Source organism: Chrysemys picta, chromosome 1 (genome assembly GCF_011386835.1).
Source record: "Chrysemys picta bellii isolate R12L10 chromosome 1, ASM1138683v2, whole genome shotgun sequence".
Taxonomy (NCBI): domain Eukaryota; kingdom Metazoa; phylum Chordata; order Testudines; family Emydidae; genus Chrysemys; species Chrysemys picta.
This window is the reverse complement of record NC_088791.1, coordinates 86,024,077-86,040,381: the sequence shown is the minus strand read 5'-3', so window position 1 is coordinate 86,040,381 and position 16,305 is coordinate 86,024,077. Positions and strand designations below refer to the sequence as shown.

The following is a 16,305-nucleotide window of genomic DNA, read 5'->3' as shown; positions in this document are numbered from 1 at the left end:
AGTCCAGTCCCCTGCACTCAAGGCAGGATTAAGTAATAACAAGACCATTCCTGACAGGTGTTTGTCTAACTTGTTCTTAAAAATCTCCAATGACTGATATTCCACACCCTCCCTAAGCAATTTGTTCCAGTCCTTAACTACCCTGACAGTTAGGAAGTTTTTCCTAATGTTCAACCTAAGCCTCCCCTGCTGCAATTTAAGCCCATTGCTTCTTGTCCTATCCTCAAAGGTTAAGAAGAACAATTTTTCTCCCTCCTCCTTGTAACAACCTCTTATGAACCTGAAAAGTTATGTCGTCCCCCCCCAAGTTTTCCAGATTAAAAAAATCCAATTTTTTCAATTTTTCCTCATAGGTCATGATTTATAGACCTTTAATCATTTTTGTTGCTCTCCTCTGGACTTTCTCCAATTTGTCCATATCTTTATTGAAATATGGCACTCAGAACTGGACAATATACTCCAGTTGAGATCTTAGCGCTGAATAGAGTGGAAGAATTACTTCTCGTGTCTTGCTTACAACACTCCTGCTAATACAAACCAGAATGACATTCACTTTTTTTGCAAGTGTTACACTGTTGATTCTCATTTAGCTTGTGATCCACTATAACCCTCAGATCCCTTTGCACAGTACTCCTTCCTAGGCAGTCATTTCCCATTTTGTATGTGTGCAACTGAATGTTCCTTCCTAAGTGGAGTACTTTGCATTTGTCCTTATTGAATGTCAGCCTATATACTTAGACCATTTCTCCAGTTTGTCCAGATCTTTTTGAATTATAATCCTATCTTCCAAAGCATTTGAAATCCCTCCCATGTATGTCTTCTACAGGTGAGGAAATCCTAGCTTCCTTACCAAGACTTATCTCCATACATGTTACATTTTATATATATATATATATATCTGTATTAGGGTGACCAGACAGCAAAAATCGGGACGGGGTGGCGGGTAAGAGGAGCCTATATAATAAAAAGACCCAAAAATTGGGACCGTCCCTATAAAATCGGGACATCTGGTCACCCTAATCTGTATCTACCTATTTTCTTATCATTTCTTTCTATACCTACATGAATTACTCTTTTCAGCATTAAGAACCAAGCTTGGCAGTGTACAGTTTAGGTATAGAAGTAAAAAACAACAACGACCACCTACCCCAATTGAATTAATCTGCCATATTATCTTTTTCGCCTTTTTGAAATAATTTTTAGATTTACAATTCCTCAAATAGTTGCATTTCTTTTTCTTATAAAAATGATAATGCTCTCTAAAAATGTTTGTGGATTAATTGTACATAGAAAATAGTTTTCAGAAGAGTTGTTTAGTTTCCCTGTATGCAAGAAACCAGTGTATCAAGATGGTTTGCAACTACTTACATCCATTCCAGGTAAAATGCTCCTTTAACAAGTTCTTGCTGAGCTTGCAGTCTGGCTTGTTGATACACTTCTGAAGTCTCTGGTTGACAAAGCCCTAACTGGATGATGTTAGGGAACGGCTGCCTTCCAAGAAGGTGTCCATTTAAAGACAGAAATTCCTGGAAGTTTTCACGTACTATGCTATCCTGTGAACAAAACAGGTATGTTTGATAATATAGCCAGAACTGGACATGGACATTTTTCAAACATATATTATTCATATTTTTGCATCTTGCATAATAATTCTAATCTTTCATAAGTGCAGTTTATATTTAGTCCTGGAGCAAACAGATTTAATAAAATGGAATATTTGGAAGTAACCTATGTATTACACTGATTCCCCCAAAATAATGGGCCAGATACCATCACTTTTACTCACACTGAGTAGTCCCTTAATCCCAAAGCAGCTCTCTTAAAGTCAACCAGTTATTTCACAGAGTAAGGGTGACAGAATCTGTGGGGATGTGGGGACTACAGGAACCCTACCACAGTGTTACTTCTTACTAATTATAATTATTCAACATTTTTACAACTCTACATAAATTATTATTTATTTTCAGTCTTCACATATATACATGCTCTATTTTTAGTTAATATATGACTATATGGTCTGTTATTCATCTATATATTAATGTCCAAGAATCTATTTTTTCTTCCCCAAACTACAGGCTTTACTGTAAGGCAACTCCATAGTTCACCACTCTTTCCTTTGGCCTCTAACCGATTATTTTTAATAACCTGAAATCAAACAGAAAAACAAGGTATGGTTAGAGACTATTAGTCATTTATCTTAAAGTAACATACCTTCTGATCCAATATATGGCTATATTCTACATATTCATGAATCAAATGGGCAGGCCCTACCAACTCTGTTTTTGCTTTTATCCAGTCTAGAGAAAACATGAGAGCACAAAGTTCCTGTAAGAAAAAAAAAATAAGTTTAACACACACATTTATATACGCAGTAACTTTTTTCTCTCTCTCTCTCTCTCTCTATATATAAATTGCTGTGTCTAGTATTTTTTAAATGTGTACAGTAAAAATCAACATCCCTCTAAGGCTTCAAAGCTTAAAGTTTGACAATAGATGGAAATCAAAGGGAAAAAGAATATTAAATATCAATATTAAAAGAAGTCATGAAATCTTAAATTTTGCCAGTAATAAATTTTAGAACAGGCCTCATCAATTACGAACACTTAAAGAGAGAGTCAGAGACAGCTATGTAAGATCCTGAAAGAGGGATCCTCAGCCAGAGCCTGAAGTTACTTAGTATTGTGACATATGGAAAGAGAGGAAGGATAAACTTCCCAAATATTAGTTTTAGTTAAATGGTCAAGAACAAGAATATAATCCAACAGAATGTCCTCCAAAGATTGATAGAGAAGACTTTTTAAAGCTTTCATAGTCCTGAAAAAAAAATCAAAAGTATAACTACTATGCATGAAGCTGCCATTGCCAAACTTTAAAGCAGTTTCAGGATAAAACAACCAGAATGGATGGAATAAATTCTGTCTAGCAAAAGGATTAAGCTGTTTCTAACATCACCTCTATTGTGCATTAACCTGATTACCCAAGAGCACCACACTATATAAAACTAATTACCTCTTTTTTAGCAGAGAAAAAGTTTATAACTTGAAAAACTGGTCGACAGATTTTAATGCCCCGCCTATAGTAGCAAGTGTTACCGCCACTTCTAAGCAGTGAAATATTTATAATAGTGAGGGAGGAGTGGAAGGGAAATATTCTATAAAGTAGGTGAGATGAAAACCCTAACCACTTCTTTGAAGAATTGTAATGCCTTGTATCCCAGATATGGACACAGGACATTTGTTTTGAATGTGTCCTAGCCAACAAGTAACAGATCTTTAATATATTAAAGAAATGTTCCATTACCACCATTCATTACAAAAAATAAAAAAGTTATGAAAATTATATTTTATGTAAATTACACATGGCTGACCAGCTGTTACTTTTTCAGATTCAATCTCTTACTAATCTTCTTCCAACTGTCCCCAATTTACCCTACCAGATTGTTTTTGTTACTTTCTGGTAGCACCAGTCTGCTAAGTGCTGTAGAAATGAAAGAAAATCCTATGCTTCAAAATTTACCAAAAACAAAAAAAAACAAACAAAAAAAACAAACAATTTTTCTTTTTGCTTTAGCACAAATAGAGTTTCAAAAGGATACAACACGAATAAGGACCCTGCAAACAAATTATCTCTTTCTTAGATAATAAAAATAATTAGAAACATAAAACCTGATAGAAACATTTCTAATTTTGAAACTGATAAAAGTTCAAAATTCAAAAACAAAAAATGGGAGAAGCTGATGTAGTTTTCATAAAGCGTCCCCTTCCATCTTTGATCCAATTATAGAGCTAACTGAAATTTTTCATATTTTGAAAAAAATACAAATAGGAAGAAAAAATTAAACAACAACATTTCTCTTTTTGACCAGTGTTAACAGAAAACAAAACCCAATAAGATAGATAGATGAAGGCATCTATGTAGACATCCCTCAACTCCACATCCACAGAATGGCTCACATACAACATATAACAAAATTATGGTGAGAGCAAAAATTAAATCTGATGAGATAGTTAATCTAAACTATTTCCCCTCCCTAAGGATTTCCCCCTACCCAAAACAAGCTACTTGTAATGTAAGAAAGAAGCAGTATGGCAAATCCAAAGTATTTAAAAATCACAAGGTAGGTGTCCCAGTTCAGGACAACTGCACCTGTATTTCACCTCAGTGATCCATCAAGGGGCATGCATTCTCTGGCTTCCAGCTCCCCAGCTGTTGCCTCTCTTGGGTGGAGACCTGCATCTCTCTCCCTTCTGACCAGGGTATTTCCAGGCTGCACAGTTCTCTGCCTTTATTGTATTATTCTCAGAAAGGGACTCTGCATAAGCAGTTTTGCTTACTTTCTTTTCAGAGAGTAATAAGAGAGTGATTGTCAAGAGTTATAAGTTACCACATAGCTCTTTCTATTTATTCCTGGGGCAAAGGCAGTAAGTATAGAAAAAACATGAAAAACCATAAGCGAAACTACACGCATGCTAATAAGCTTACCAGAGATCACCCCAACTCCAACATGGGCTCTGTCAGGTGATTAGTCCTTAAACCCACAAAGGGGTTTCTTCTGTGATCACAAGTTCATAACAGACCCAGCCAGTAGGCCAAGTCCTTCCAATCCTTCCCTAAGGATTAGGGGTCCTCTGGTGGACCAGAGGTCCTGTCCGTTTGCTGGATCAAGAAGGCGGCCCTGAGTCTGTTTGAAACTAGGCTATTTTATCGAAAAATTCTTTCTTTGTCTGTGGTTCCCTGGAGAATCCAGTTTGAACTAGTATTTTCAAACCTCTCCAGTGGGTGGCTTCAAAGTGATGATAACCAAAGGAATTACATTAGCATACCCCCTCCTTCTAGAGAAGTTGCATATAATCTCACAACAATACAAACACCTGCATTTTTAATACAATTAACATTAATTCAATGAGATTTAACTTAATTAAAGTTTGTCCACAATACTGTCCCCTGTCACATTAGCCTCCCAAAAATCATGAACTTTTAAAATAATAAAAAGTCGGGGTTCTTTTCATTTTCCTTGATTTCTGAGCCTTTAACGTTCATGTTATTAAGCTTTTCTCTGCAATTATGAGAAAGCTAGAAAGTTTTGAAATGAACAAAGATTTTGGCGTAACCAACTGATTCTAAGAGCTGGGGCTTGGTTTTTGTAGAACAAAACACAATGACAACAACAAAAGCCAACAAAAATCAATCAACACCACACCAAATATTAAAAGACTTGCAATGAAATCACAGGAGTTTGCAAGATTGAGGAAGAGACTTTTGCAGGAAATAGTTATTTAGGGAGAGAATACATGGTTGTGGGAGAAAGGAGAGAGAAAGTACATGAGTCTGAACTTACATTCTGCATGTTGGCACTAGCCATGTGGTATGCTAGGAAGTTATACCAGTACATACAGTCCTCTTGAGCTGGAGTAGGTATATGTAGTTTATAATGTTTCTTGTACTGATTTACTATCTTTTTATGCAGCTCCTGCAACAATGAACAGCAACAAAATTTTCAATTAATACTATATCAAATCCTGGGCTAAAATATTTCTATTCGTTTTTGGTTTTAAAATATTTTATTGAATGAATGAACTCAAAATTTTAATTACCATCTCTATAAAAAGTGAAATAAGCATGTAAGGTCACTAAATGCACAATCTGAAAGGTTAATTTTTCTCCTGCAAAATTTTTCCACAGTATCGTTAGGGTACTCCCATGTCTAGGTCAGGACCATATTTTCACTAAAGGAAATCCCAAAGTTCTGGGAACATCACACCATATTTGTCGAACATTGTAAATGTATAAAGCACTTTACAAAATAAAATCATTCTATGACCGTAGGAGCTCACATTCTATATGCACAAACTAGTCATCTATTTGCTTTTGTAGTGCAGTACATGACTATTGTGAGCATTTACCTTTTTTGCATTGCATATAAAATATTACTTTATGGAGGTAGGAGAAAGATATTTTGTCTTCAGGGAGAGAAGGGGTCTTGAATTTATGAAGATTCTTTCTTGCTTTTGAAAAGATCACTTTTAGCTACTTTTATCTTCTGAGTTCCTGGAAAATTTAGGGTGGGAGTTTCAAGAGAATCATGGGACCTATACTTTGAAGTCACCTAGGTTTTTTTCTGAAAATCCCACCCTAAATTCTATGCCCTCCAAGTACTAGGCTCGCTCACTATTCATTCAGTAGTGAAACTATGGCATCCCTAGATGTGAGATGATTTTTGGTGGGACTAGGAGGAGGATTTCATGTATGTCCCGCTCCAGGACCACCTGCAGTCAAACCTAGAAAAAGCGAGACAATAAAAGGCTTTCATAATCTGTACCTGTAAAAACTCAGTTTATAATTAATTTCAGGTCTCAGAGGTAAATAGCTATTAAATAGCTAAGCTCAAATTCTTCTTGAAGCTAGTTATCCCTCTGTGACAGAGTGCTGGGCAACAGTAGTTACACTAGCACTCTGATCACTGGATCACCAATTAAATCACCCCAGAGTAAGCCTCCAGGGGAAAAGCTGTAAATTGATAGATTGTGGATGGGCAGGAGAGAGCAACAAGACTAATTAACCCACTACCCAGAAAGTAGAAAAAGCACAAGAAGGATGCTCAGGGAGGGAGAGAGACTGGAAGGCTTTTCAGAGGCAGAGCCAGGAGAGATCACTCAGAGGGAAGATGCATTCTGTCTCCCCCATCTTTGGCTGAGTGAGCTGTTGCCAAGTATATGCTATTGTAAATTCTGAGCTTCACAAGTTGTAAAGGTGGTGGGAAAGGACACTGTAAATAAATTACAAAAGGTGATCAAGAAAAAAAGATTTCCAAGCAGTTCTTGGCTAGAAAAGAGACAGGAGCAGGATGATGCCCTGTTACGCCCTCTCTCATCATTAGCTGTCAGAAAATAATGCTAATCTATTTTAAGTACTACTGTGGGTTTATAGAACCAAAATTAATAATAGTTCAGCCTTTGCCTGACCTACTTTTAACTTTATTCTCCAAGTCATCCACTGAGCTTGAATGTGCTGACCATTTGGTATGTCCAAGATATGAATTTGGAAACATTATGCTCCAATTATGGAAATAAACTGGAAGTGAAATATGGGAAACTATTTTTTAAGATCTAAATTTAAAAGACTTTATGCTTGTAGTCAGCCTTGAGTTGTAAAGCCCTTGTAACTTGCATAAGTAACTCGTTGTTGATCTTGTTCTTTTGCTTTCTTTCCTCATTGTTAGTTTTGCTAAATGAGTGTGAGCTAGAAGGCGACGGGGAGAGAAACTGAGAAAAACAGACTATTTGCAATCACTATCTCATTCCTTCCCTAGGTTTCATTCAAGAGACCACCAATATGCACACACTTTTCTATTTTCTGCGTTTAAAATAGACCAAAATAGAAGTGGTAATTCCAATTCTAGTGTCATCTTGACACTTCTTGATATCATGTAGTGATGTGGATATTGCATCATCTTCTACTAGCAATGGGTTATAGCCAGAGAAACAAGAGACAAGAGAAGAAATGTATTTGAAAGAATCTCATAACTCCAAACATGCCCACTGTCAGCCCAGCTCAATGTTTTCAAATTACTCAGTATCAAAATAGTCAGAAATGATGAATGGCTGGGAGGTGGGGGGGGGGAAACGGTTTAATTAATTTAATAGGCATAGTTAAAGTTAACTGTATTTAGAATCTATCTTTACAAAAATGGTTGGTTAACATTCTATAACATAGGAATAATTTTAGACCATGGTTATTTTCTGTTACAGAAGTGTATCTAACACACTAGGCCAGGGGTCGGCAACGTTTCAGAAGTGATATGCCGAGTCTTCATTTATTCATTCTGATTTAAGGTTTCGGGTGCCAGTAATACATTTTAACACTTTTAGAAGGTCTCTTTCTATAAATCTATAATATATAACTAAACTATTGTATGTAAAGTGAATAAGATTTTTTAAATGTTTAAGAAGCTTTATTTAAAATTAAATTAAAATGCAGAGCCCCCCGGACCGGTGACCAGGACCCGGGCAGTGAGAGTGTCACTGAAAATCAGCTTGTGTGCCGCCTTCGGCACGCGTGCCATAGGTTGCCTAACCCTGCACTAGGCTGACCAATGTTAAAGAGTAAATATAAACTAGAGTTGTGGTTACTGTACCTGAAGCTGATCGCAATTCTTCTCTGTGAGAAAGTCAAGTTGAAGATCATGCAAATAATAATGGAATGACTTCCCATTACGATCACAAAATAAGAGAGATTTATTAACAAATTCTTGCAGTATATCTTCCACTTCTTCAGTCTCCATATCCCAAAGAATACAAAGCACCTAAAAAAAAACATTTTAAAACATAAAAGGGGTAGGACTAAGGAAGCAATATGACTACCCCAAAATTACAAGAGGTCACAAAATTACTTATTTCTTTGACAACAAAGAACACATTAATTAATGCATAAAACTTCCTACACAACAGACAAAACAATGAGGTCACTAAAGTTAACTTTTCATACCAAACTAGGTTACAGATCAATCTAGGTTTACATAAAAATGCAAGATTTAGGCATTTTATTAGCACTAAATATTACCAAGAAATGCCTGAAGTTCTTGAGGAGGGATTTCAACCTCCAAAACAAGCACATATAGAATCTTTGCTTAAAATAACTAGAGGGAAAGGGAAGGGGAGTCTGACTTCCAAAAATATTTAGACTACTATTGGACCAGGTGGCAAGAAGTCAGTGTATTTAAAATGCACAGGGGAAAAGATGACAAACATGGTAAGGACACACTCTAGATATGAGTTTCTGAGAAAAAATAACAATAGGTTTTCATTTTTGGGAGAGGGGAGTAAGGCTTGTATTAGTTTACTTAATTTGTTGGTTGGAAAAGGGTAGGATTATTTAAGGAGGACTTTTTACCTGTAATAGTGGATTTATTTTTTATTACTTATATCTTGCAAATATTAGAATGACACAAACCAAGAAGTTAACCTTTGCTTCCAAAGTAAAGAAATACTTTTTATCAAGGTACAATCAAAATACGTCTCCCCAAAATCCTGCCTCTCACACTTCTTGCATGATGCACATCTATATAGCCACAGATCTCTGAAAGTGTTTCATTTGGAAACATGCCCTAAGAACCAACATTCTTAGTCTAATCCTTTCTGAGACCATCTGACTCTGTCTTACAGCTTCTCAGTAAGTGTAAAGAGTCTTGAAGTTTTGAAAGGGGATGGAAAACATTCAGTTGAACTGCATCTAAATCGTTTCCTATGAATGCCAACTATCTTAATAAAACAACCTAGCACTTTGGGTAGTGTATCAGACATAAGAAAGGCCATACAAGTACAATATATTTTCATTTAATAACAATCTAATTCATTTTCTAAGAGTAGGGAACACAAGTTTTAAATAATAATTACTTTAACTGATTTTGTTTATTATTTTTACACACAAAGTCAATATTGTATATTTTTAGTAGAAGCCATATGCCATTAGTAACCAATTTCATTTAATAATCTTACCATACCTATGCAATTTTGAAATAGAAGTCAACCTGGTTTAGTAGTCTCCTTTAAGACGCAAGCTACACAGGGAGGTAATCAATGCATTTGAAGACAACGTTAAGATAAGTGAAAATATATGGTATTCATCAAAAGCCGTGATAGGTAGCAGCACAGGCTACCATTAACAAACACACTGTTTTGGGTTTTTGGAGGAGTTTGTGCCAGGGGAGGAAGATTGGGAGTGGGTAGACAGCCCACAAGGGAGAGAGCATGCGTATTCAGGCTAGGCACCTCCTTCACCCTTGGCTCTCAGGCTCTCATTGGCCAGCTGGGGTAGATAAAGGAACTGATTGGCCCAACGCTTGTCCTCTTCTCCCAATAATTTAAATTTCTTCCTGTGCTTTCAGGGCCTTTTGTCCCCTTTGCCTGCCCCATCCTCCCTTCTCATAGTTGTAGTATAGGAGCTGTTTTTAGAATGCTACAAATCTGACTGCCAGTATTAGGATCAGGAAAGAATTTTTCCCATTGGGCCAACTGGCAGAGGCACAGAGAGTTATTTCACCTTCCTTGTAATATCATGGAGGCAAGATAAAAGGAATAGGATGTGGAAGTTTAATGAGGAATTTATAGTAATGTTATTTTGTTACAATTTGCAACTGATGGCCAGCACAGATAAAGGCTAATGGGCCACATTGCAGAGGTAAATCTGTAAGTCTGTACTGGGACTCCCCAGGGGTCTGTACTGGGACCAGTCCTAGTCAACATATTCATAAATGATCTGGAAAAAGGGATAAACAGTGAGGTGGCAAAATTTGCAGACAAAACTACTCAAGATAGTTACTGTAAGTCCCAAGCAGACTGCGAAGAGCTACAAAAGGATGTCACAAAACTGGGTGACTGGGCAACAAAAGGGCAGTTGAAATTCAATGTTGATAAATGCAAAGTAATGCACATTGGAAAACATAATCCCAACTATACATATAAAATGTTGGAGTCTAAATTGGCTGTTACCACTCAAGAAAGAGATCTTAGGAGTCATTGTGGATAGTTCTCTGAAAACATCCACTCAATATGCAGCGGCAGTCAAAAAAGCTAACAGAATGTTGAATCATTAAGAAAGGGATAGAAAATAAAACAGAAAATATCATATTGCCTCTATAGAAATCCATGGTACACCCACATCTTGAATACTGCGTGTAGATATGGTTGCCCCATCTCAAAAAAGATTTATTGGAATTGGAAAAGGTTCAGAAAAGGGCAACAAAAATGATTAAGGGTATGGAATGGCTTCCGTATGAGGAGAGATTAATAAGACTGGGACTTTTCAGCTTGGAAGAGAGACAACTAAGGGGGGATATGATAGAGATGTATAAAAATCATGATGGGTGTGGAGAAAGTAAATAAGGAAGTGTTATTACTCCTTCTCACAACACAAGAACTAGTGGTCACCAAATGAAATTAATAGGCAGCAGGTTTAAAACAAAAACAAAAGGAAGTATTTTTTCACATAATGCACAATCAATCTGTGGAACTCTTTGCCAGAGGCTGTTGTGAAGGCCAAGACTATAACAGGGTCAAAAAAAAAAAAAAAAAACCTAGATAAGTTCATGGAGGATAGGTCCATCAATGGCTATTAGCTAGGATAGGCAGGGATGGTGTCCCTAGCCTGTTTACCAGAAGCTGGGAATGGGAAACGGGATGAATCACTTGATGATTACCTATTCAGTTCATTCCCTCTGGGGCACCTGGCATTGGCCACTGTCGGAAGACAGGATACTGGGCTAGATGGACCTTTGGTCTGACCCAGTATGGCCATTCTTATATTCTTAAACTACACCCAGGATTTTGCTTGTGAACTTTGCTTAAGGAAAAGGGGAGACCAGAACTCTTCAAAGATCTAGATACCACTTCAGTACCCCCTTATATGGGCAGGGCAAGAGGAATCAGAAGTGAACTGAGGAGAGTCTGTCTCAAGTTATTGGTCATATGTGGGGAGCTATACAACCCCTCACTGGGCCCAGTGAAATACCTGGTACGAGAGAGAGAGAGAGATGAGGCACGTAACCCACTGGGAAGGAGTGCTAAATTAATCAAATGGCAGCCTGCCACTTAATTCACCCCTGTGTCTGCCTTCATTCATCTGCATGTTCTGACCAATGGCGATCATGCTTACTTACTCAACCTATTTCAACTGCTAACCACTTTTGATATGCTTTTTCAACTTTTGGCTAAATCAATTAAAGTCTGATTAAGAGAGCTATACAAGAGCGAGGTATTATATTATTTCAACAGCTCTTCAGTTACAACCTCTTTTGTTAAATATCAAACTAAGATGCTATTATATGATGATGGAGCTAGTCTGCTGCAGTTTTTTTTTTAAATCACCATGGTGATAAATTCTTTTCATTAGGTCATACACATTGATTAAAACCAGTTTTTTTTTTTCTTTTAAAGTGAGGAGTTGTATCTCACTAACAACTATAAAACTTCTCAGTTTTGCTGTTATTACCTTAGTCGGCACCTTAACATCCTTTTGAAGGACAGAAAGATCTTTATAATAGTCTTTAAAATTTTCATTTAACATTTCAACACTCATGGACATGGCTTCATCAAGTGCTTCATAATCATAAGATGATGATTTCCTTATTCTTTTAAATTGCTTATTCTGCAACTGTCTGAGGTAATATTCCCAACGATTTGGGAAATCTCGTAATAATGCACCTATCAATGACACTACAAGAGGCGAACCTGAAAAACATGAAGAAAAAGGTTAAAATCTTAAATGGAGATAAACGGTTAAGCAATAGGATCCAATAGTTAAATATAGCTGTTGATGGGGAAGTCAGGTCCGGTTCTTGTTTCTTCAACAAAGGTTGAGGAGGGTGGAGGCCAGGCGAACAGAATATGCTGTTTATCTATGTGCTTATGATATGAAACTTTTGGGAATTCATCTGAATACTCCTTTCTGTATGTACTCTAAACAGATTGAGAAGAGGTGTAGAAAAAGCTGTATAGTCAAAAACCAAGATAACCATCCATTTTGCTTACAAGCAGAGGTCCAGCAGTAACTTACGTTGTTCATTTAAAACGATACTGTATTACAGAATGTATGTCCCTTACTTTATTTCTATAAAGTAGAAACTAAAAACTACAAATATTTCTGATTATAAAATAAAAACTAGCAAACTACATACCTTTGCATTCCCCTACAATACTATCAGCCTCTTCTGGCAGATCTGTTATTTTCATATTAACAAACAGAGACAAAATCTCAAGTCCTTTGTCATGTGCTAATCCACTCTCCACAGGAATTTCATATTTATTGCCTGGAGATTTAAATTATTAAAAAAACAACTTGGTAAGATGTATGTGAAGTATTTAAATTAGCTTGTGTGCAAGAGGTTAGAGGACTTCCAAAACAAAACTTTAAACAAGGTACATGCTTGGAGACTTGGCTCTTCCTTCTCTGTATGTATACTAAAGTACTTTTGCACAAGAGTGGTGGGAAAAGGAGCAGAAATTGCACTTATCAAAACCAAACTGACATTTAATAATACTCAAAATAACTGTTACAGTGATAATTATTAGGCTATAGTTTAGTATTCAGGCCATCTCCTTCCCCACTCAATAAAGTTAGTATTTAAAACATACTAAGGAAACATGGTGGATCTTGGCAGCTTAGGTAAAACATCACTGACTGTATAGATTTTGCAAGTGTGTTTTTTGTCATACCATAGGTATTTATGAAACTGTAAAATTGCTAAACAAGTTCCCATTCCAAAGAGTGAACATTGTAGAAGCCCAAATCTAAGACAACACAGAGGGGAGGATGGTCAACAATAAGACAGAATAAAGGAGGATTCTCAAGTGTCGAAGAAGTAAAGGGAATGCACTTGGCAAAAATTAACTATCAGGCTGTTACATGCTTAAGGGAGGAGACAAAAGGCAGCACACCTAAGACAACTGGTAAATTTGAAAGGCAAGAATTGAAGGTCAGAGAGAGTAAGAAAAACAAATAGAAGGAAATTATATATAAATTTGTATAGGTTTGAACAAAAATGCATCCAAGAATTTTAAGAGTTCTAGTGAATGAAACCTCAGAACTACAATAATAAACCTAAATATACTGAGAGTAGGAGAAATATCCCACCGTTTACGGAAGGAGGAAATTAAATTCAGCACCCATCCTTGAGAAGTCGAGGAAGGAAGAATGAGAAGGTTACTGGCCAATCTGACCAATATTAATATTCAGGCAAAATCTGAGCACAAGTTCAGTATATGAACATTTGCAAGCAGTATGCAATTACATGATGTCTCTATTAACAGGTGATGCCAAAACTTCAAAAGTAATTAGTAGATAATAGAAATATATTCAATATAGAACTGTGTTGTGGGAAAGAATTTCAAAAGTAACTAGTGATTTTGGGTGCTCAATCTGGGACACTTCAAGGAGTCTAGATTTTTAAAAGTGCTAAAAACTGACCCTCTGAAAGCAACTGTCTCAAGTTGCGCACCCAAAAACAAAGGCAACTAATGTAACTAGCAACTGTTTGAAATCTTGGCCCATATTGTTACTTGGTTGATATATATGGTTTTTAGTATTATTTATTATTAGCACAGATTATTAGAAATCAGGTGAACAACAGAAAAAATAATCATTTGCAGAATCACCTCCAAGTGGAGAATGCTATCAAGTGGGACTACAAAAGTCATTTGGGACTTAGTTAATATTTTCATTAAAAATCTTTTAAAAAGACAAATTAACTATGATCAAGTATTCCAATTCAACAGAACAGACTAGCTGCAAATTGATATGGAGAAATCAGAAAGAGTAGATTCCAGGCAACAATGTCAGATTCAATACCAATATATGAATGCAAACATCAATTAGTACTTTGTGTAGGCTTGGGGAATATTCCCATAAACATTTTCCAAGTGCATGTGAGCAAAATCTAGAAAAAAAAACACTATTTACAGCTACATTCTCACATGAAGGGAAGGCCCACTGAAGAAAAAAAAGCAACCAGTTTGGTGTTCTCAGTGTCAACGTAACATATCATTGTCACAGGCTCACTTTTCCACTCACCAAGGCAAAAAGGGGCTAGGAGCAATCAGGAGCTCCCTATTCAGCCCATGAAGAAGGCAGAAGGAAGTGGCTTATACACTGTCCTCGTTCCTTTCTCCAATAACCCCTTTAAGTTGGCCAAAGGACTAGTATGTGTGTCCTTCATTGGGAATTACATCATGCCTTCAAACTGTATAAACAGTTTGAAAAACATAAGGGTATTGGAGGGCAGGAAGTAGGAAGGGTAGGATTCTAAAAGGCTTTTCTATTTCGCACACGAGACGACAGAATCTATTTCACAGGCTGTTAAATGTTTTCATGGTCTTTAACAGCACATAGAATTTTCTATGCATATACTTATGGAATTGGAGTGTAGCAGGCAGCAACTCTACCTTGTGTTCCTTAGATTCCCTATTACTTCAGTCACCTGCACCTGAGAGAGGTAGAGCATACCTGAGGAATCATTTTTATAACCGAGGTGAAGGAGAAGAAAGCAGTACCCTTTCAAAAGGAACGCAGACATTTAAATAAAAATTCATTAGTTTTAAAAACATATATACATAATATCAAGACCTAGGCAAGGAAGAAAACAATCCTTACCAGTCACCGAGTCTGTCACACTCCTATCCCTACTAGTAATAAGAACTTGACACTGATTATCAAAAGCTTTTAATACCCATGAATCCCAAATGTCATCCAGAACCATGAGACACCTAAAACAAACAAGAAAAAAAAAATCAGGGTCAACTGATCACTTTTCAAACAAATACTCTGGAAAGTTATTTCATTATTAAAATGCTATCTTTAAGAGGCATTAAACACTGCAATTCAGGAAAGAATGGTATGTTTTGAAGCCAAATATCTCAGAAAATAATTAAAAGATTTTGCCATTCGTAGCTTTGTCAATAGGGAAAACATACATCTTTGCTTGTAATTTATGGCTACATATATTTGTCACAGCAGAAATATTAGGCAAGCATTTTGAGATTTTTCTTTTTAATATCTTTCAGGATAGATAAATAAATGTGTTTGTTGGCCAAGCTTGTGAGGCCTTACACTCCTCTCAACAACATTTCTCTATTTGTATAGGTAAGTTTGTGAAGTGTAACTTTTGGAACACTGCATCCAATCAATTCCAAAATTTCAGAGAATGTCCTAAGCATCAATGGCCAGCACTCATTCATTTTGGAGAAAATCAGAATACTGAAAAAGGGGACTTCAATAAGAAGTGAGGTACAGAGTGTTAAACTATAATCACAATCCAATATGATGAATAATGTTGCCTTGTTAAGAAAAATATTCCCAGGTACTGATTGGGAAAACACAGTCCAGTTTCACTTTTGACCGAAGGCAATTGGAATGCTTTATTTTCATCACCAAAGAGAAAACTGACAGATAAAAATGGAGTTAGACTTGAAAATCTTCACAACTAATGCTAGGTCCTCTTTCAGAGGTAGCTGAACTCTGCTGAATTCCTGGCTAGAGAACATCAGTTGTAGCATCAAGTCCTAGGTGGGGTCTGTCCGTTTGTCTTGAAATGGCTTTGTTAGTGCTCTCAAATCAACAGCCCCTTGAATAAAGAGGTTGGTGATTAATCTCTCTCTTCCATGGACAATCAGGAAATAGTTCCACAGGTGGGTCTGAAGTTCCCTGAGATGCTGATTTATAAATTCCTGGTGGATACCAACTGCACCCTTGTTTCAGACTTCATTGAGGGAACTATGAGGAAACAACTCCAAGCTTCCTCTTTGTGCTCAGGAAAAC

General features: G+C 36.5%; 1 protein-coding gene across 7 annotated transcripts in view; it reads right to left on the bottom strand.

Moving 5' to 3' along the window:
• APAF1 (apoptotic peptidase activating factor 1) overlaps window positions 1–16,305 on the bottom strand; it is an 86,554-nt gene that overhangs the window by 54,014 nt on the left and 16,235 nt on the right. For 6 of the 7 annotated variants that reach the window (XR_010591375.1, XR_010591379.1, XM_005305230.5 and 3 more), the window contains 7 exons: window positions 15,142–15,254; window positions 12,671–12,802; window positions 11,986–12,224; window positions 8,135–8,302; window positions 5,339–5,470; window positions 2,212–2,325; window positions 1,369–1,553 (listed from right to left, as the gene is read on the bottom strand). Coding sequence is in view for 5 of the 7 variants with exons in the window: in XM_005305230.5 (XP_005305287.2) it covers window positions 1,369–1,553; window positions 2,212–2,325; window positions 5,339–5,470; window positions 8,135–8,302; window positions 11,986–12,224; window positions 12,671–12,802; window positions 15,142–15,254 (1,083 nt within the window). In the remaining 2 variants the exon portion in view is untranslated. Of the gene's footprint in view, window positions 1–1,368; window positions 1,554–2,211; window positions 2,326–5,338; window positions 5,471–6,140; window positions 6,279–8,134; window positions 8,303–11,985; window positions 12,225–12,670; window positions 12,803–15,141; window positions 15,255–16,305 lie in introns of those variants that run through there. The other variant, XM_065561081.1, reaches the window with a different exon arrangement.